The 22,237-nt window shown below is 42.8% G+C and overlaps 3 protein-coding genes across 6 annotated transcripts; 1 reads left to right on the forward strand and 2 right to left on the reverse strand.

Annotated features, from left to right (window-relative positions):
• Positions 1-39: 39 nt before the first annotated feature.
• On the reverse strand, positions 40-4,135 carry LOC135493061 (polyubiquitin-A). The gene is made up of 2 exons (XM_064779925.1): positions 4,056-4,135; positions 40-3,259 (listed from the first exon to the last, which is right to left on the reverse strand). The coding sequence occupies exon 2, from the start codon at positions 3,253-3,255 to the stop codon at positions 1,198-1,200; it is 2,058 nt and encodes a 685-aa protein (XP_064635995.1). The 5' UTR covers positions 3,256-3,259; positions 4,056-4,135; the 3' UTR covers positions 40-1,197.
• A 592-nt stretch (positions 4,136-4,727) lies between these two features.
• Positions 4,728-9,463, forward strand: LOC135492859 (uncharacterized). Of its 3 annotated transcripts, none has more exons than XM_064779544.1 (3): positions 4,728-4,824; positions 6,153-6,399; positions 8,906-9,463. In XM_064779544.1, exons 2-3 carry the CDS (start codon positions 6,178-6,180, stop codon positions 9,020-9,022), a joined length of 339 nt encoding a protein of 112 aa, XP_064635614.1. In that variant the 5' UTR covers positions 4,728-4,824; positions 6,153-6,177; the 3' UTR covers positions 9,023-9,463. The 3 variants fall into 3 exon arrangements, 2 of the variants coding, with proteins under 2 accessions (XP_064635614.1, XP_064635613.1); XM_064779543.1 differs by lacking the exon at positions 8,906-9,463 and adding an exon at positions 6,519-7,964; XR_010448142.1 differs by lacking the exons at positions 4,728-4,824; positions 6,153-6,399 and adding an exon at positions 8,178-8,301.
• Positions 9,464-11,282: 1,819 nt separating this feature from the next.
• On the reverse strand, positions 11,283-20,211 carry LOC135492869 (post-GPI attachment to proteins factor 3-like). Of its 2 annotated transcripts, none has more exons than XM_064779557.1 (12): positions 20,121-20,211; positions 19,378-19,576; positions 17,974-18,375; positions 15,608-17,423; positions 14,859-15,035; positions 14,328-14,465; positions 13,744-13,896; positions 13,206-13,268; positions 12,852-12,913; positions 12,191-12,327; positions 11,755-11,959; positions 11,283-11,521 (listed from the first exon to the last, which is right to left on the reverse strand). In XM_064779557.1, exons 5-12 carry the CDS (start codon positions 15,015-15,017, stop codon positions 11,458-11,460), a joined length of 981 nt encoding a protein of 326 aa, XP_064635627.1. In that variant the 5' UTR covers positions 15,018-15,035; positions 15,608-17,423; positions 17,974-18,375; positions 19,378-19,576; positions 20,121-20,211; the 3' UTR covers positions 11,283-11,457. The 2 variants fall into 2 exon arrangements, with proteins under 2 accessions (XP_064635627.1, XP_064635626.1); XM_064779556.1 differs by having other exon boundaries at positions 17,974-18,950.
• Positions 20,212-22,237: the final 2,026 nt, after the last annotated feature.

Below are 22,237 nucleotides of genomic sequence, written 5' to 3' on the forward strand. Positions count from 1 at the left end.
ACGCCAGAGGACTCTGAATATCCAACACAAAGTCTTCAGTTACATCGAGTGGAATTTATTAACGCAATAAAATATTTTTTCAAGTTGTAACAGAGATTCAGCATTGTAATGTCATACATCACAAGCTACAATCTAGCAAGAATAACTTGCCGGATATCAAGAAGTCTGAAAGGCCCAAGTGACCTCATTTTTCTTTCAGAATTTACAATAATAGTGCAGGTGACAAAATCAAACACGGAGCTTTCTGTAACATCTGCTTTGTGCCAAGACTGAACTTTTTAACATAAAATTCAAAGGTGTGGTGAAAAAAATGGCCAATAAAACACAGATATTATTCCAAACCCAATGCTTTTTTATCATTTTACTATTTTTTTACCAAAGCGGTGGACAGGTTTGTTTGGATGTTGCATTATCAAGGCAGGACCAGGCATTTCAATTACATGTACACCGTTACTTCTGGTGGGCCCTGAAATTGGGGCCCTGTTTGTTTTCACCATCAGCCCAACTAGGGGAAATTTTGTCACAGCAAGTTGTTAGTTATTTGGAATTTCAGTGCCCAGAATTTGCAATATGTCTCAAGACAGAAATTGACATAGTATGAAGTTCAGCCCTGAAAAAATTGAAACCTCAAAACTTTTAGCATTCTGGGGAAAAATTGAACATTTTTAGGTGCAGAAAATGAACGATTTTTTTCACGTGGCACCCTCTAATATTTAAAGGGGTAAAAACCATGTAATCAAAAGGCCCGAGAACTTGAAATAAAAGCAGAATTTGTGTCTCAATGTGCCACATTCTTTGAAGTTCTTAGTTCAATAAATTACTTGCAGATGGAAATATTGCAGGATAGATGAAGATTTAAAATAAAATTGATGTGTTAAGGGAGACAAGAGGCAGAAGCCAGGTAGGTCGTACAAAGGTTCAATAAATCGCCGAAAGGGGTCTCTCCTGTGTCAGAGTACATTGAACTTATCACTGTATCAAACACAACCGAAACACCTGATTTTGCATTCCGAGATTCAAGATTCAATGTAAATTGGCATCAATTTTGAGACGCTGGAAAGTCTGTGCATTACATGGTAGCTTGGACAGGCATTGGCATGGTTGATAACAGAATTTGAAAGATAGCCTCAGACTTTAAAAGCTTTGAAAATCGATATATCTTCGATTTCGATAACATGTTTCTTGATGATGTTGTCTTTAGCAACCACCTCGGAGACGAAGGACAAGATGGAGAGTGGATTCCTTCTGAATGTTGTAGTCACTCAAGGTTCGGCCATCTTCAAGCTGCTTTCCGGCAAAGATCAACCTCTGCTGGTCTGGGGGAATTCCTTCTTTGTCTTGGATCTTGGCTTTGACATTCTCGATGGTATCTGATGCCTCAACCTCCAAGGTGATGGTCTTACCAGTGAGGGTCTTAACAAAGATCTGCATACCTCCACGGAGACGAAGGACAAGATGGAGAGTGGATTCCTTCTGGATGTTGTAGTCACTCAAGGTTCGGCCATCTTCGAGCTGCTTCCCGGCAAAGATCAACCTCTGCTGGTCTGGGGGAATTCCTTCTTTGTCTTGGATCTTGGCTTTGACATTTTCAATGGTATCAGATGCCTCTACCTCCAAGGTGATGGTCTTACCAGTGAGGGTCTTGACAAAGATCTGCATACCTCCACGGAGACGGAGGACAAGATGGAGTGTGGATTCCTTCTGGATATTGTAGTCACTCAAGGTTCGGCCATCTTCAAGCTGCTTTCCGGCAAAGATCAACCTCTGCTGGTCTGGGGGAATTCCTTCTTTGTCTTGGATCTTGGCTTTGACATTCTCGATGGTATCTGATGCCTCTACCTCCAAGGTGATGGTCTTACCAGTGAGGGTCTTGACAAAGATTTGCATACCTCCACGGAGACGAAGGACAAGATGGAGAGTGGATTCCTTCTGGATATTGTAGTCACTCAAGGTTCGGCCATCTTCGAGCTGCTTTCCAGCAAAGATCAACCTCTGCTGGTCTGGGGGAATTCCTTCTTTGTCTTGGATCTTGGCTTTGACATTTTCAATGGTATCAGATGCCTCAACCTCCAAGGTGATGGTCTTACCAGTGAGGGTCTTAACAAAGATCTGCATACCTCCACGGAGACGAAGGACAAGATGGAGTGTGGATTCCTTCTGGATATTGTAGTCACTCAAGGTTCGGCCATCTTCAAGCTGCTTTCCGGCAAAGATCAACCTCTGTTGGTCTGGGGGAATTCCTTCTTTGTCTTGGATCTTGGCTTTGACATTCTCGATGGTATCAGATGCCTCAACCTCCAAGGTGATGGTCTTACCAGTGAGGGTCTTGACAAAGATCTGCATACCTCCACGGAGACGAAGGACAAGATGGAGTGTGGATTCCTTCTGGATATTGTAGTCGCTCAAGGTTCGGCCATCTTCAAGCTGCTTTCCGGCAAAGATCAACCTCTGCTGGTCTGGGGGAATTCCTTCTTTGTCTTGGATCTTGGCTTTGACATTTTCAATGGTATCAGATGCCTCTACCTCCAAGGTGATGGTCTTACCAGTGAGGGTCTTGACAAAGATCTGCATACCTCCACGGAGACGAAGGACAAGATGGAGTGTGGATTCCTTCTGGATATTGTAGTCACTCAAGGTTCGGCCATCTTCGAGCTGCTTTCCGGCAAAGATCAACCTCTGCTGGTCTGGGGGAATTCCTTCTTTGTCTTGGATCTTGGCTTTGACATTTTCAATGGTATCAGATGCCTCAACCTCCAAGGTGATGGTCTTACCAGTGAGGGTCTTGACAAAGATCTGCATACCTCCACGGAGACGAAGGACAAGATGGAGTGTGGATTCCTTCTGGATATTGTAGTCACTCAAGGTTCGGCCATCTTCGAGCTGCTTTCCGGCAAAGATCAACCTCTGCTGGTCTGGGGGAATTCCTTCTTTGTCTTGGATCTTGGCTTTGACATTTTCAATGGTATCTGATGCCTCAACCTCCAAGGTGATGGTCTTACCAGTGAGGGTCTTAACAAAGATCTGCATACCTCCACGGAGACGAAGGACAAGATGGAGAGTGGATTCCTTCTGGATATTGTAGTCACTCAAGGTTCGGCCATCTTCGAGCTGCTTTCCGGCAAAGATCAACCTCTGCTGGTCTGGGGGAATTCCTTCTTTGTCTTGGATCTTGGCTTTGACATTCTCGATGGTATCAGATGCCTCAACCTCTAGGGTGATGGTCTTACCAGTCAGTGTCTTGACGAAGATTTGCATGATTCTGCAAAGATAGAATTAAGGACCATGGTAAGTCAATCGTCCAGATAATAGATATTTGCTTTTTTTAAAACCAATAGTACATGAACATTGTATCGCACAGCTACAAGCCTACGTACATGACGTACACACATCATGATCACGTGCACGTGGTGAGCCGTGACCGGATGTCCGCTAAAAAAAATCCCTGCAGAATGGTTTACGGTCTTGTTAAAAAATTGCAGCAACATTGTTAAAAAATTGCAGCAGCATTTGTTTAAATAATGACATCTGCCAATTCATGAATTGGTGCAATTTTGCATTATTCATTATTGCACACTCTCGAGTCTGACTCACTAAAATAAGCACTTCAGCTGATATAAATCAAATGGAACGCAGTCGTCATCATATAAATTATATTGACGCATGCGCACAACGTAAGTTGCACAATACCAAAATGGTTTTCCTTTTTTGCTGCTCAAAATGACCGTCAAATGGATATATTGACGAGTGACTGTCGAAATAAATGGGTCTGTCAGTAAATATTCATGACACGCCACAATAAAGCGAAGGAATACTCCGAAATCCGCCAATTTATCCGCCCAGATGAGCGGCCATCTTTATTTGCGTATCCATGTACACTGTATGTACATTCTATATCAACAAAGACGAAACAAAAAGAATCGAGAATTTTCAAATCCGAAAATGGTCAAATAAACCTGTCCAACGAGACTCCAGAAAGTTTTAATCACATCCAAGTCGATCTTTCGAACATAATAAAAACACTGACCGACAATAATCAGAGTTATAAAAACACCTACCTCGCTGTTTAGTGTTGTTTGTTAAGTCTCTCTTCAATATTCGCGTTCTGTATGGCTGCTTACAATGTTCTGACTAAATCGCAGCAATTTTCACATTTATATGGATGACGGGTGTCACGTGACCTTTTCATTCGCTCAGCTCTATTATTAGCACTTTCGACGTCAATGTTCAGTTCGAGATTTTTCTTTGAGGGCATTTGTTTGGTAGGCAAGATAAAGTGAGGTCAGCATTATCTACGCTTGTACAATTGTTAGTGCTTCATACTGGTAATGAAATTATGAATAGTGATGCAGAAAATTGTGCATAGAACTGTAATGATTGTTCAACGCCGATTGGACGGAAAGAGTGTGTCAACATCGACCTCTCATCAGGGAGTTTTCGCAAATACCCCGAAACGTTAACGCCTGTCCCATTGTTCGACACAGTTATCAGGAGGAACAATGTGATAGACGTCATTCATGTTTGCGTTTCGGGGGATTTGCGAAAACTCCCTGTACGCAATGTCAACCAATAACTAATCAAGTAAATCTATATTTGCTTTCATCAGTGAGAGACCATGCACAAATCAATAAAATATTCAATCTATAAATCGTGGTAATAATGTCAGTTGCTAACGAGCTCTGATTGTATGTTTGTAGCAACCGAGGGTCAGTCAGAGTGCTGCAGCAGTGGTGGAGGTATAACAGGCATAACGAGCACTTATTTCATCAAAGGCCTTTAGGTATATTGAATTCTTGTCATAGTCAGAATATCCAGTATTAACAGTTGGTAAGTTGATTGCAAACTCAGTCCGTTTTTTATTTGTATAAAACCACAGGTAGGCCTATAGCGAAGTCTGGTCAAACGCATCCTGAGATCAGGCTTATTTTACTCCTGGGTCAAACGCAGTTGGCATGCCCCAGACCACGTCGATACTTGCAGTACAGTATTATTATACCGGTGTAACAGTTTTATATGTCCTGTATAGGCCCATTCACGGTGTTCCGGGGACAATTCATTGGACTTTTGATCTAGAGTGCTGATGGTCTAGGTCTCTATAAAACCATATCATAATCCGTACATACAGGCTTCATTAGAATGACATTTTTCCGGAGGGAGGCTGGGGCATAAGATAGGCGAAACGACTGTTCGAACATGAATGACAATAAAGAAAAGGGCCATGAAAAAGCGAGGACGTGTGGACTCGCCGATAAAGATCAAGTACCGATAAACAAATTAACCGAGACGACAAAGGTGACCGATATTTATCACTCCACAATCAAATAGGTGCAAAAGTCAAAATAGCCTCAAAGTGCGCTACTAGACAAAGACAGGATATGATAAACACGTAGGCCTATTAATTACTTAATCATCACCCGGCCCATTTGTTGGTTTAGTTTGTAACACTATAGGTTCATGGAAATCGAGTTAATCACCATGGTCTGCATGATTACCCAGCTTGGAGCCAACGCGTACAAAGCCAGTTTTTCTCAATTAATCGGCTACTTGGCGAAACATGAATTATTTGAACGACTGCGGACAAACAGAAGAAAAACACGTATATATGTTTGGCCATTGCAACATGTCAAAAGGTCAGTTTGTCTAGGCCTTTGTTTTGAACAGCTCTGAATGATGATTGTAACACAACAGTCACGGCTCCGTTTCTGTATGGGGAGAGAAACGAGGATCACGGTGTCCGCGCATGCTGCGCTCTACGCCCGAAAGAGATAAACATTAGTTTACAACAAGTGACGGGGCATGGTGGCAAGCAAAGTTATCATCCTCATGACCAGGTTAAACCAAGCCCAAGTTGTCCCTTTAAGAATGTATTTTTCATATCGTCCAGGAATTACGAATGCGCCCAGATCACACTAGCATTTTTACCGAAAGATACTGACGTTGCACAACACTCGCTATAGGTTATCCTGGGGGTACAATGCTCTTTCACGGTGTCAAAAAGCTTTTCAACTTCCCATGCAGGGCTTGTGATCACACTAGCTATTAACAAGAGGTCAGCCATAGTGGTATATATTAACATTTGGGTCAGCCAAGTACCTTTGACCAGATCTATTTGACAAAAACACACATTTTCCCTGAATCAAGCTCCTTACTTCCAGCGGGCTTCCAGCTCAGAATCCAACCATGACTTCCACAGCCACCATCAGGTCGTCAGTCCGCCCCAAAAGTAGCAAGCAGCCATGGGGCACGATCATGCACCCAGAGTTCGGAATGGGCCACCAGAAGATGACCAACTACGAGATCGACCAGACCGTCACCAGGTTGTACCAGATTCCCATCAAGGACGAGAGGGCGGTGGAGAAGCCCATGATGAAGGAGATGTCTCAGCAGGGGCTGGCCCAGATGGTGAGTGTTAATGCTGCAGCAGTCGGGCTAGAGAAGGAAGGACCCGTGAGTGTCAGTGCTCCCCTCATTGTTTTGGAAGGGGACACAATAAACAAAAAGATTTATGTTTTATTTTTCAGGTGAAAAGACTCTCAGAGATGAATAAAGAAGTACCTGATAATACACGGACGCAGAAAGTATCTGAGTACAAAGACATGGGTGTACTCAATTCATTCGCGTGGAAAGGATACAACTGAAGGATCGTGATTTAGTTGAATGCCGGGCCGAATGCCGGCTGCATCCTCAACATCATAGCCCAGGGAGCGTTATTCAACTTGGCAAGAACGGCGTGTTGTCCCCTGGAATTTGACTCGCAAGCTCCGCGCAAGCGAACGATTTTGGTCGCAGCTGTTTTAAAAGTGCGGCAGAAAGATCACGGAAAGAAGGTCTTTGTTTTTAATCGCAGTTCGTGGTTGCACCTGCTTTGACCTACGAGTTCCCGTTTTATTGCTTATCGTAGTATTCATCTCTGCGTGTCTGCGTGTCAGTTCATCCTCCTTCCCGGGAACTCCCAAGCCTACCTGCCGGCTGCCGGAGGTTCGTATCAGTACAAAGTGAAATGCTCTGAAGCTCAGGATGAGTAGGACTTTAGTTACATGTATTTAATTATTGACTGTCCTCGGCCGCATCTCTATCGCCCGATCTCTGAAGGAGCCATACTGAACTTCCAGCTACTGACGCGCGTTGTCTGGAAGCTGAGCAATTCGATGTCAATTGGCCTACACTGATGTAGAGGAGCAGGAAAGACGCCTGACGTCCAACACACCATCCCAAATGCCACACCGATGTTTCTCTTGAAGTGTTATGTGCCGGGTTAGTATGGAACACCTGATAGCTGTCGTATATATCGTCTACCACATGTTACCTCACGTGTATAGGCCTACAAGACTGGTATTTGACAGGCCTATCCTATATGATTCATCAGTGTTGAAGTACACACTACCTACAGCACGCTATTTTCATGTGTGTGTATAATCGACCTACAATGTCATCATGAGTTCACAATAAATAACCTTATTTGCGTCAGTGAAGCTCGGAATTGGGCAATCCATAGGCAAGCGGATATTTCCAACTATTGCAAAACACACTACATCGCTGTCAAACTCAGTGGTTGTCTCAGACCAAACACTTTTCACCAACCCGAATTTCTATCAGTTACAAAAATAAGCCGCGTCGAATATCTCTCGACTCTCATAAAACCCATGACGATTCACGTCCTTGGTGAAATAGCGATAGTGTCGAATCCTGATCAAAGAAAAAAAACAAAGTGTCGATCACTGGGCGGGGACTGGGGGTGGCAACCCTCTAGGGGTTCGCACCGACCAATCACTGTTGTCGACTTCTACCCTGTCGTCGGGTGTCTTCTTGTTTTCTCAAAGGCGTCTTAGGGGGAATGGCGCCCAGCGTGAGGAGCGTTGTCGACCAACTCGGAGTTCCATCCAAAAAATCAACATTCTTGTTACCATAATCCGGAAAAATCTCGTTCAAATATTACATGCAAGTGTATCCTTCATTTCAATAAATTATTTTTCTCCAGACAAATGGCAATGCTTCTCGTTTTATTTTAAGAAACTGTATCAGTTTCGTTCGGAGAATTGATTTCAAACTGGAGGTATTGGTTGTCTCACCAAATTCGGCGAGGATGCAGCCATAGTGTTGGCCAACTCATTTACCTGCCGAGGTTGTGGTCATTTACACCTCCGCCATCTTACGGCAGATGATAGTAACTAAATTTGTTCCTGTCCGAAGTAAAGTAACTCAAACGACATGTCGTCCATTCTGGGAAGCCACAGAGATGTGAACAGGGCCCCAGAGGAGGACAAGAAGGGGAAGAAAATGTCGGCTGGAGAAGTTGACGAAATGGTAAGTAGTTTCCCAGGTTTGGTTTCGACAGACTGTAGGCTAAACCAGTGCGGACAAGAGTACAACAATATAATATGATCTTCGTTGGTTTTCTTAGACACAGGCAGGACTGATGTGTTAGTCTATTATGCATGTATGAACTATTGGCTTTAGTCAATAAGCTTGGTAGTCTATACTACATATATAGGCATAACGGGACAATCGTATGGCAAATTGTACTTTGAAATTTCTGCAGGGCATGATTCAACGACCTCATCGAAGTCATGATCCATAATCACGAGATCGATAGCCTAATTATTGGCACGAAAATATGTCCTTGTGGTGAAACACGATCATTATATACATGTACTTGGTATGATGTATGTAGATCGTTAGAGATTTCCTTCGTAGGCCTATTTACCATTGTTTACAGCTGGTCAGTGGTAGTTTTCTATTTAGGTGTGAAAGATAATTCTGTCCCAGGTATAGATAGTGTCCGCGGAATAACATTGTTTCTTAATGGTGTGAGCTTACGCCCATAGGTGGCAGCAGCAGTCGCATGAGTTAAAGCCTGACTATAATGGCCGACATTGTCTTAGATATAGTTTTCTGATTTCTCTTGCAGCTGGCCAGACTGACCGCGGTCAAGAAGACAGTGACCGATAGCAATCGCGTTCAGCAAAACTCGCAATACGCCAATATGGGCATTGTGAATTCTTACGCCTGGAAGGGATACAACTAAACAAAATGCTGGCAATGTTGGCGTAAGCTCTGACGAACAAAACACAAAACAGTTCGGACATTAGCAAACTGACCATGGGAAGTGACCTGTCAACTGGCATGTCTGCCCGTGCTGTAACTAATTATCTGCGTAACATTTGAGAGACAGCAGGTAAAAACAACTAAGTAAAAGGAACGGTCTGTCCACTGCATGTCTGAGCCAACGTCTCTTGGCACCAAGCAGAGAACAGCGAAACCGCTATAGGATTTCTTAATGGATTATCCATGTCCCATATGAACGCCACACGGATTATTGTCCCCGAAGACAATGTTCCATAAAAGTCCCAAAATCCCAATAAAAACTTGAGCATACTAGCACAACATGTGTTCAGCATGAGCAACATTTATTTGCTATAATCTATAATGTTTGAGGAGATTTATTATAATCTCTCCAAACATGAAAGGGATTTCTATATAAACTCGTCAAAAGAGCTATTTATGACATGGCCTCAATCTTTGGATTGCCGGGAGGCCTGACTTCAATACGGTATATAAGTACACGGTATATGAATACTTGATAATAAACGTGGCAGATGTAGAGGAGAGAGACGATGGTTGCACGAATAAAAGTTAAAGCGAATGTGAAATTCTTCCAGCGTGACAATTTTGTCAAGTATCCCACCAAAGAATTTTTTTCTTGAATACCGAAACCTAGACCAATTCTTGCAAGTGGGCGTCTTGTCTTCTCGTCTTTGTCGTTGTGACATTGTCCTCTGGAATTTTCAAGGCCCAGATTGTGCTGCCTCCTGCACCAGAGTCGTGTAACTGAACGTCACATCCTGAGACCGTGATATGGCCAGCCGGTAGATTGAATTAACCCTTGGTTAAACTTTTCAAAGTTAAAGGAAAGCACGGTCATACTTCAATGAACAGCCACAGTTCTGCAAGGGCCTGTTCAAGTATTATTTCGCATAGAGCTATGAAATCTGATGTTTTTGATTCAGTATAGATGTGTCTAACATGCGTCAGATTAGGATGATTTGATTGAGTAAACCGTCTGCCATTTTGCATCATCTTTGACCCTGCTCACAAGATTGACCATAAAATTCTTCAGAATCATTGAACACGGGTTGCTTGACTCTGTATTTGAAAGACTCTGGTGTCGGACGATGTTTTCTGCTAGTGTCACCAGAGTCTTTCAATAAATTATATTGAAAGACTCTGGTGTAACAAACGATTCTCAATAGAACGCTATATAATTGAAAGATTCTTTCTGTTAAAGCACAGGCTACTGAAGCTAGTGTCATTAAGGGGTCAAATCATTGTAAAAAGGGTTCAGGTAGAAAGGGAGCAGGAACACCAAGACGGAGCAAGAAATCGAAAGAGGTCTCAAAGAGACCGAAAGGAAGGAAAATTCACCCCCTGTACATTGTGTAGTGCATTGAAGTACAGGATCGCGAAACTGTGAAGTGATAAAAATGCTGAAGTTTCTTACATTTCGGTCCCTTACTGGACCTCTGCGGATTCCTTCTCCTTCTTCTTCCTTTACCCTTGATGGACATTTTACAATCTTTTAGTTTTAGCCCCTACCGACCATCGATTTATTAGCCTGTGGTTGGAATAAACGACAACTCAAGTTGGCTGAAACTTTATTGAAAAGGATGTGCATTTATTGTGTGATACGCCTACATTGTGTAAGTGAGTGCCTCAGAGGGCGCACTAAAATGAGGTATAATAAAAGGGTGGATGTCGTCCTGGGTGCCGACAAATGGTACCCAGGTTCGAGATCGACTGGACAATAAGCACCCTGGGTGCCATTACACTAGACAAACAGCACCCAGCTTCTTTTTGCCTGGCTTACGGATCTTAGGGACGAGGACGTTTCTTGCAATCTCGTTTTATCTCGCGCCGTGGTACTTGTGGCGTTAGCAGTGCTCGAAATAAAAAGAACAGAAAAAAACGCGTTTAGGTGTAAAGGTCTTTGAAAGCACATTTCGGATGATTTATTCAGAAAAGGTATATAGGAGGGATATATCCGAAATGTGCTTTCAAAGACCTATAGGCCTAAACGCGTTTTTTTCTGTTTATCTGTTCTTTTTATTTCGCGCACTGCTAATGCCGCAAGTACCACGGTGCGAGATAAAACGAGATTGCAAGAAACGTCCTCGTCCCTAAGATCTGTAAGCCAGGCAAGAAGAAGCTGGGTGCTGTTTGTCTAGTGTAATGGCACCCAGGGTGCTTATTGTCCAGTCGATCTTGAACCTGGGTACCATTTGTCGGCACCCAGGACGACATCCACCCTTTAAGCGGTATTGCCAGTTAAATAATAATGTACCGGTATTGTAGCATCTAGCGAGATATTGACTTAAGATATTGACCCAGCTGACCCAGCAGGTACGCTGTACTATCCTTGTCCAGGCGGGTAGGCACGTGGTCTGCTGTCAGAAGACAGTAGATTTATAAAAGTTTGATCTTTCTTTCCAGAGCGTTCGCTATGTGGACACAGTCATCCGCTACAAAACTGAAAAATGAAAAATATTAAACTGCGATAAAAATTACAAATAATATATAAAATAGGACCAGAGCCTGGTTGTTCGAAACGAGTGGGACAGTGACTTGGCGTTTACTTTTGCATAGCCAACTAAATGAGATCATGCTGAGTTCGAGTTCAAACAAAACCATAAATATGTCATATCAGGCATTTCACCGAGAATTGATTTCCAATGTTGCTAGCCATGATTGAATAATACTTACGAAAACCATAGATATCCCACGGGTATTGTACCAATATGCCAGAGAGAATGAGCATCAAACGTCCAGAATACGGGCGGGAAGTCAAACACCTCCAACAACAATGAGGCATTGAGTATCACCAAGGCTGCAACGCACTTCTTCACGTATGGCCTTTTTCGCCAACGGTTCATGCACCATGTAGCCCAAGTTAAAGACACTACCACGCCTGAAGGGAAATGCATGAGGGACGGGGTTAGAAATGTTCAATCGGTTAAAAGTGTTTTTCAGATAGATCTGGCCAAAGGTACTTTACTAACCAAATTATACTTTTCTTTCAAGACCCTAATGATGTGATCATATGCTAATTCAAAATAGAACTTTTTCTCAGTAAATGTTATGTCTATGTTGATATTGAAATTGTTTTTGAAATCGAAGACTACAGCAGGCCAATACTTACCAAATGATAAGTTAACTTTCATGTTGAAACCATAATCGAAACGGACGTAGGCTAGGTAGTAGCAATGCCAAGCGTAGTACAACACGAAAGGGAACGGAATAACAATGCTTTTCCATAAAGGGCGGGTTCCGGCTAACCTACAATAAAGGTGTAGGGAGGAATGTACAGAGCATAGCTACCCGAGACCACAGTGAGTCGAGACGTGAGTGAGTAGCAAGTTCTTGCTCGCCAACTGACCGAGTACGACCTTCAGAATAAGTGAAGCGTAAAACCCTAAGAGGTTTTCACCATCTCAAAAACCATTTGGACCTTTTTCAGTTTACCAAAAAATATCAGCAGGGAGCGTAACTATACATGTATTTGTGTTGGCCAAAAACCCACTAATTGGTTTTCAAAAACTAAACAACCTTTATTTTTAAGAGTGCTCCAGGAAAGACCACTGCAAATCAGTGATTTTAGTCGGTAACAGACAAATGCAATGGAACCTCCCTTAGCAAACACCTCTCTTGTAAGGAGACCCTCTCTACTGAGGACACAACTTGTGGTACCAAAGTGGTTATTTCAATTCAATTTGACCTGTCTAATCAGGACACCTCCCTAATAAGGACAGCACTTGTCGGTCCCAAGGGTGTCATTAATAGAAAGGTTCTACTGTACTCACCTTAAAACGAGACACAGGAGACTTGTCATTACCAAGGACAGGGCACAAAAGTAATCGAGCATCTGTAATAAGAAAACGAAATTCAGGTAATCACTCAATTTTTAAAGGTGCAGCCTGGACTCTGTCTGGTTTTTCAGAGTTTTTCACGTGTTTTTCCCTAAATCCTGCCTCAACAAGTCGAAAATCGCAAACTTACTGATTTTTTTCTCAGAGCTTGGTGCAACAAGAAAGGTCAGTTATGATAAAAAACAACTTTTTTCCGCTTCAGAAGTTATTTTGGAGTGTTACACGGTCGAGGGAGGTTGTGGATTGCAAAGATGTCTGTGTCGGTCGAGATATTGTCGGCATATTTACCTCGGTAAATGGAAAATCTCTGGTGTGAAACACAGCAGACCAAAACCAAGCATTAAAACCCGTCTGTAATACATAAACAATGATTAGGATATTCTAAAATAAACTAAGAATGAACTTCTATAACAAATCTAAAACAAGGTTTGGAAATTATGAAATATCAAAGTCGGAATGAAAGCTAAACAGATAATTATGAAAATCTAAAATAGACAAATGTTAAACGATGACAAAAAATAAATTATCAAATTAACAAATATAAAAGTATCGATCACGTGATCAAAGGTGCGTACATTTGTAATGTAATCATAGCGAATAACGCATAGTCATTTGAAATAACGCTTAAAAGTCATAAATGTTCATAAAGGTTGCACAATATGAAGCTTTTTCACCACAATGGTAAAAATACCTTGAAGTATCGAAATTAATCATGTACCTCGATTTAACCAAATCATCAACGCGCATGTATGTACAATTTTATGCTTTTTTCGTTCGTTATTTGAAGAAAAAAACCCGCCATATTTGTGGCAGGATGATTACTTACAAAAGCATAAAAACTCCATGCGAAGTACATGGGAGTGTTAAATGTGACCCTTCTCCAGAAGTGTATGATGCCGGCAGCAACACTGAGGAAATTCAAGATGGATGCTATCACGGAGACTGGCTCTTGGATACCGAGGACCCGGATGAACGGCCACTGTAATGATATGCAAAAAAATATTCAAAACAACGAGTTTTGTACAATTTTCAGCTCCCAGTCAGGAGTGTCGAGGCAAGAGAACAATCCTGAGATATTTTGCCTTGCTAGATTTCTGTAATCTCTGTTCATTGCCTTCAATAGCCACGCCCGTTACCTACCACAAACAAGGCAGGACTGGCTGAGAGAAGGGACAGAAAGACCCATTACACCGGCATCAATCGGCTATTCACCTTAGAACTGATTCGATTTAGACATGTCACGTGATGACACAGAAATTTCGATCATTTGCGGTTAGTTATAATGATGTTATATTATAGCACTTTAAAATGGCGTTGATTCTGAAACTGGTTTATGATAGAGTTTGAATTATTAGACCTCCTTTTCTGCAATTATCAAAAAAGAGTAGAGTCTTGCTTGTGGATACTTACCTTACCATGGAATTGCGGGATCTTAGAGCCGTTCTCGTGGAATGCATCAACAGCTTGCCACATGCAGTCGTACCGGCACTCATCACCGCAGCCCCACAGCAATAAGCGTAGATGGAATGGCTGGGCTCCGGAAAAACCCTGAGGTGAAAATGAGACTCTGGCCTAGTTAAAGCGAATTTCGCACGAGCAATACAATGCCGTTTCCGTGCCACAGTTGGTGTCAAAGCAATTGATGTATTATCGAGTCGTAAACGAGTTTCTGGACGGAATGCTATTGCGGGCCCTGTTGTCCACATGTTCATCAGGCCTAATCTATCAAACTGCTCTGCGCCGGACTTGCTCGGAAGGGGGAATGTTTTAACATTATTTGCAAATGGTTTGTTAAACAGGTATGGTAGAATGGAGTTGCATGTAGGGCGACTATGGAATGACACTGGCAAATATAGGTCCACATTTTTTGGTCTATGTTAAAAATCGCAAACATCACCTTTTCTCGAAAAAAGGTTATATTCTCCAGGAAGTAAAACATACCTCTTCTGACATGTGGTCGCACTTAACGGCCCGGCAGTCCCCCAAACATGTAGTATAGACACTGGATCTGTCACCCACCGATGCAGTTACCATCTCTAGAAATAGGCTCAGGACAACAAGCACCGGCACGTAGGTCGGAACAGACAATGACCACGCCATCCTTACTGGAACTTGGAACTGCAAATAACACAGACTTTGTCGTTATGCTTGTATTTTATATATTTTGTATCTCATTTTAAACATAATGACAGAAAACTAGCGATTCTGAGAATAGTATCTAGTCTGCAAGTCGAGTGCAAACTATAGTGTTTTTCATATCGTTCTTGCCAAAGGTACTCAGTTGAACTATAAGGAATGTGACCAGATGACATTTACCAAAAGAGTAGTGGTGACGCGCAACAGTAAATCATCCTGGGTTGGCCTCACCGATGTTATTTCCCTGTGTCAACTAAAGCTGGTCAACTATGACACCGGCTGCCCAGGGGTGTGTAAAATACTATTTGTGACCACACTGTTACAGTTAGTGACAAGAGGTCAGCCAAGTACTGTTGGCCAGATCTATCGGGAAAACACTTTAGAAGTGAAAGTCACGACTTGCATATATACTAAAGCCTGTAAAGAGTGGGTCCTTTTTAATTGGCAACATTTAAGGCCAAAAGACTCACCCCCAACACGTGGCTGTGCGCTATATTGACACGGGGATTTCACGAGAGCTACAGGCTAATATACGAACATATACGCGAACTTACGTTAATGGAGTGTGCTCCCCTCTTGGTGCAGTTTGGTTAAGGGAACTAGAGAGAGGAAAATCAGGACACGCAGTCTTCAGCTCAAAATATTGTTTCGCATGAAAACGTTATCTCCAGAGCTAAATAGGCTTACTGCTACTATGCTTGAACATTTGGGCCGTATTTCTGATATCACCTTCTACATAATAATAACATATCTCTACGTATTCCTGTCTAAGCAGATATTCTTAATGTGAAAGGAAGGCATAAAGCGAATCATTTTGGTGTTTTCTCGCGATCATCCCCAGGGTCGTTTTCATGTCCACTGGACCATGAATTCATTCAAGTTATTGGGATTACAGTGTTTTCGCGGGCATGTTTGCATGCCATCTTGATATTGTCCACGCATTGTCCGTCATTGACATGTTTAGATAGAATACACTTAATCACGCCAATTCTTCATACAATTTTTGTTACAGTTATACAGTTGATATAAAGTATAAAACCTTTTAATGGGCCATTATCATAGCTGACTAAAAGATGTCATTATTCATAACTGAGTAGATTGATGTGCACGAATGGTGATTGTGTAGTTAGACTCTTTCTGCCATAAGGATAGCTGACCGAGATCTCGTCGAGAGAGCATCACATCACCATATAGGCTCATCCTTGCCGTGGGCCTTGCTCTGGCCATGTTATGCGATTCTGCACGTTGCGACCCGACAGCCTCGTCCTCCGGGCAGTCTTGCGATAAATGAATGGTTCGACGAGAGTGTCCAGACAGCTGACTGAAACGCGTGTTCAGTATCAAGATTGGCACTGGGACGGTCTTCACGTTCATCAGTCAAAAGGTCTGCCGTGATAACTGTGATCATGTAACTCAATGAGATGTACTAACTGGGTTGGTCGTAGTGTACAAAATGGCGGACGGGCGTTTATGTTTTCTGCCTCTGCCGCTTCGGTTTTCATGCACGCACGTCAGCCTAAGGCGAGAGGGAGTTTGCGCATACATGTATATCCCGAAATGCCAACGCGAACGCCTATCCCATTGTTCGACATCGTAATCGGAAGGTCGAACAATGGGAAAGGGTGTTCACGTTGGCGTTTCGGGGGATTTGCGAAAGCTCCCTCCCTCATCAACAGCGGGAAGCTTGCCGCTATGGCGAAATTTTAGACGCAAAGAGAGCAAAATCGAGCTGCAAAACCGCCACGATATTTCGCAAAACCGCTCCAGAGGAATCAGCACTTCACACGCGATCGTTCTACACTGAACTGGAGTGGATAAACATGTTTTTACTAGCTTAATAGTACATATCATCCGTTATTTCAGAGTTTTACATGCTCAATAAGCATGATTATGTGCACCAACTCTTTTAACGACCATAATAACATCGTATTGATAGATGACATTTGCGTTTCGTCTCTATTTCTAATAACGGTCTTCATTTGAAAGATCGCCTCCGGAACAAATGACATCAGAAAAAGAGGTAAAAAGATTCTAAGCTCATTTTGTAATTGTAAGCAACACACTGCTGTCGATCGTGAAGTCATTGTAGGCAACACATGTTAGTGCATAAAAGTCATTATCGTCCCAGTAACCCGAGGGCAACGCCTCAATGATCTTTCTAGTGTCCTCCAGCTTTATCTCGCCTAAGGTTCGCGTGCCTTCAACCCTCGTGGTCGTCTCGAATAAGTCGGAATCATGGATTTCGTGCTCCTTGGCCTCTTCTACATACCCTACCCAAACCGGGTGGAATTTCGAGGTCATGTAGGAGAATGTTATCTTCGGTTGGGGAACACCTGTCGCTTCACAAGTAAAGTTGTACTCTTGCTCAACCTGTAAGAAAAATGACTGAATGTACTGAGAACAGTTAACATTACCTGGTGTAAGAAAGGGCTACACGAAACAGGGGAAAACTATCTTCTTTCCTCAATGGTTGGCCCCGCTTATTAGACATCCGGCACCGCCCTCTGTATATGTACCGACGTAGAAGTAGAAAATGTCCCCTGGAAAAAGAGTCCGGCTCTTTTGTATTCTGACTGATTATGGTATAAAGTTCGACAGAGGCCATGACTGCCAATACCTCAGAGATTAAAAGCGAGTAATGGAATCCTTTGTTCCCCGGACATTCTATCCTAGGACATTTCAAACTTCTACACCGGGATTTGTACGCTGCCTTCTATTGTCACGGCCCAAATTGCCCCTCAAGACCAAATTCCCAATACTGTATCGCTCAACACAGGCCCGGGTCATACCGGTCGCTATTTAAAAAAAATCAAGACTTAAAAGCTACTCAATCGAGGTTCATCAATTCACTTCGGCTAGCATTTGAATTGGATGATTTAGCCGTTCACATGTTGTGTACGGTACATTACACGCCCCCTACCTGGTCCTTAGTGACTTCACCTGCTGGCTCGTTCCGCTCTATGTGCACGGGCTCATGTCGCATGACTTTAAACCTCTGGTTAACTACATCTTCTCCGCTGGCGGCGCTGCAGATGTACTCATCCTCCTCGGCGAGCTTCGGACTCTTGACAGCGAAGTCAGCAGCGCTGAGAGTTTCTAAGAAATTAGGAAATGGGCGCGGACTCGCTTGCAGTAGTTGATAGTTTCCGCCTCTCCCTATTCGAGCCACTGCTGTGTAGGGTTTCCTTGCTGCTTCGGCAAAACAGCTAATCAGTGTTTCGTCTTTCTTGGTGAATATGACCGGAACACCATCAGGGGTGATCACGCAGTTTCTCCAGTTATCAGTAACCGTGATAGCCGGTCTCTTCACCCCGTCATTCCTCTGAAACCCAGTGTATATGTTTACGTAATAAAAGACACCGCCATGTTGTTCCGATCTTACCCTTCCACTGAACGAAACATAATAGCTCTGAAGACCTTTATGAAAATTCGCCGGGATGCACGTAGTTTCGGCGATACCCAAATTTTCGAGCACTATATTTGTTGAGTTGAATTCATCACTCACATAGTACACATCTCTCAGTGTATCGTTTGTTCTCGAAAAGATCGTGTTTCAGCCACCGTATCTCACCAAAGGAGCTTCGCTTTCAGGCCCATACGAGAACCCCACTCTAATCTCATTCAAGCCTATCTCATCGATGACATTTTGGATGTGAGGCATTTCCGTGATTGTGGGAAGCTTCATATGTTGTTCCTGAGCTCGGATCAGTTCTCGGATCAGTTGATCTAGTCCTATTACAAAATAAACAACATTGCATTCGTACTTGACGCTGAGAGTGACGGAAATGACCCAATGCAAGTCAGATACACTGGTTATATGGTCTAGTTGCTTTGCGTGCAGCCGTAAAAAGTGCCGATTTCCAGATGATTCCATGGACGATCGAAAATTTTCGTTGTCTGAAATAACGAAACCAACTAAGGTGTTATCAAAATTCGTTATTCCGGTCGGCTGCTGAAATCCAAAGTACGACTTGGCTTATCAACAGGATAAATCAAAGTACTTTTCGATGATTTTACTATACTGGTGCTGGCAGCTCATCCAAGCCTATCTCAAAATGTCATCGATGAGATGATTGTCATGTTTTACTTGTCACGATTAACTGGCTTTGGCTAAAAAAACTCGGCGCGAGGTGGAAAAGTGATATCGTGAATCGTATGTGGCCCGCTCTTTAGAAACGACTTGTTCGCTGTTCATGTCACGTATGAAAGCAAACAGTGATATGTTACGTGTGACAACGTGAAATTCATTCAATATAATGTCGGCCAATACAATCTACAGTGGGGGCCTACCATCTTTTATATTTAAGTGAAAACAGACACAAACCTTCCGATGCCATGGTGAAAGACATTACACTCGCTCCGTAGCTCATTTTCCATTGTATGTAGACCGGCACACTTGATATAACTTCGATGGTGACATCAGCCTCGATCAGACGGTTCTTGTCGTCGTAAACGGGTGTCGTAATGATGTTTGCAATTTCCGGCGGTTCATGTGGCCCAATGCACATTTTCAATCCGCTGACCTGAAGAAATTAATCTTTCGGGATTACGAAATGTAATTCAGGATTCTGGTAATACGCAAGAAACATGCCTAATATTCGAGTTACTGGCTTGTTTCGCAACCCATACGTACGCCGTAGTACGCAGTTCTCTGGTGTTATAAAGTACACTCATAAGTGGGCGCCCATACTTAATAGCAGGAAGAATCGCCGGGGACTCTTGAAAAACAGTCGTCGATGAAATACGTTATAAATTCTTCGTACTTCCTCGTTCTTCGCAAGGGTTGCAGAACCTGCCTAATATCCAGGGTTGCAGCATTTGCATCCGACACTAATGAGTCGGCCATGATTGTCAGCTACGTCTTTTACAATCGGCGAGTTTTCCGTCCCCAGGTACGCTACCAGGGGATTACAATGCTTGACATGTACGCAATGTATACAACACCACGCATTCATGAAGACACATGAAACCAAATTAGCATAGCATCAGTTCATTCTGAAGACATAAATAAAATTGAAGGGACGTGAAAAACATAGGTGGTCAAGATGCATACAGAATAAGACCTACCACTTTTAGAGCCAATGAAATAAGAATGAAAAACGTCTTCATCCTCCGTCCTTCACTTGTCCTAATCCCGAGAACCTTATTTCCTGCTGACCAAAAGCATTTTCAGCTAAATTTCGAACTTTGAAGCAATTTAATTCAAAACGGCAAAAACGGTTATGCTGGTTTTGCGATTAAACTCTTTATATAATTCACTAAGGATGCTTCTCTGGTCAAGACGAAACAGTGAACTATTTAGAAGCCTCTTCTTTTTTGTAAAGTTGAAGCGACTGGCTTAACCGGGCGTAGTTCCTTATTAGTGTCAAATAGTTCTTTGTTTGTTCAAGTGCATCATCAGAAGAGTCAATGTGGGCGAGACTCTCTTTCCGAAGACACAATAATCCACACGCACAGGCCGAACCAATTATAATCACTGCTCCAGAAATGCTGGCAACATTCACATCAGCCGATATCAGTATGATTCGCAAAATGTACGCGAAAGTTATTTCAGTCGTCCTAGAGATCGAAACAATGGCTGCCCTCTCCCATTTCAGGGCAAAAAGGTAAAATAACTTTCCGAACCAGTTGCACCCTCCACCCACTAACACGTACAAAGCATCCGTTAGAGTGTAAGGAAAATAGAAATCTCGTAGGAAGAAAATTAGGATAACATAACATACTGTACTTAAGGACGTGAATTGGAAGAGTAGAGTGAACGGTTCAATCCCACATTGTGTACATTTTCGTGTCAAAAGTCCTGCAATCGCACTCAAGATGGCCGCTAGCACAGCCACAATGCATGCCTGCCATCTTGGAAAGTAGAATATCGCGAGATTAGGTCGGATCCCGCCGCTGAAATGGTGACGTGAAGTTGCATTTGTGGTACTCTGTGTCAATACTGAACTGTTCGGGAACGAATCAGAAGGTGAAACGATCGATTGATTGTGATGAGTCGTCATATTAGTACTTTTGATGAACTTATTCTGCAGTAATCTGGCGATGAAATCTGGTTGGACAACTAAAAGTACTCCTATAATGGCCAGAACCGGTATAATTGCATGGAAAACACCACAGTGTTCCTTGAAGCAAATGAATCCAAACAACACGACGAAAGCTGTCTGAGAGTAAAAGATGGCGCTGGCGTCAGCGTAGTCCATGTTCAGGTAGGCTAGAATGACAAAAAATGTGGCCGACGTATCCAAAATGGCGGATATCCACACCCGCCAGTCATTTACAAAGAAACATTGCTTTTTGACCAGGAGGATCGGTACTGTAACAATTTGCATGGCGATAGATCGGATTGTCATGATGTGGAGAAAGGATATGTCCGTCTGCGTCACCTCCAGTTGTACTGAAGTCAGTGCACACCAGAATGCCGAGACTACTGCCGCTGTGACGCCCTTCGTTTTTCCGAGTCGATCCGTCCACATTATATATTAAGCAAATCTGAAATTACAATCAGTGAATGAATTCCAGATTTACGTGACGAATCCCCTTTGTAGATGCTAAAGAACTTTTACTTTTCATAGACGTCATCATGCCACGTGTCAACGTTTTTTTGATTCACGTGTAAGCAAAAGTTTAAGAAAAGATAGTGCCTCTGCAGCCTGATTGGAAGAACAAGCATAACTCATCTTATGGTCGTGATTAAAGGGTAAGTGATTGATGTCCAAGCGACCCCTTCCCTTAAACTGTTGATGTCGTTAAGGGTTAGTCTCTTCCAGCCATGGCGGCCAAAAAGGACGGATCGATGTTTTCTATCATCCTGTTTGTGATCGCGAGAAATACGCAAACGCCTTACCAAGACATACGACTAAGACGCAGCTAGTTCCGAAAAGCTTTGAGAGAACGATTGTCTTATGTCTATTCAGACAACTTCGAACAATTTTTCCCCATTGATTATAAAAATATAACTTACCGAACCCGAAGTTGTTCCTCGTCGCGGCTTTTTCAGAGTATATCATTCGTACTTTAAAAAAACACGTGACGAGTTTCAGCGCTTCTCACTGACCGACTCTAGCCACCGCGTTACCAAATAAAAGAGTCGTTATAAAAACCTCCTCATATTCTCATGAACCAAACAGGTGGCAATTTCTTCGACAACCGCTGGTCCCGCGTATGCCAAAGCAAACGAGCAAATG

The sequence above is a fragment of the Lineus longissimus genome, chromosome 8 (genome assembly GCF_910592395.1).
Source record: "Lineus longissimus chromosome 8, tnLinLong1.2, whole genome shotgun sequence".
NCBI classification, from domain to species: domain Eukaryota; kingdom Metazoa; phylum Nemertea; class Pilidiophora; order Heteronemertea; family Lineidae; genus Lineus; species Lineus longissimus.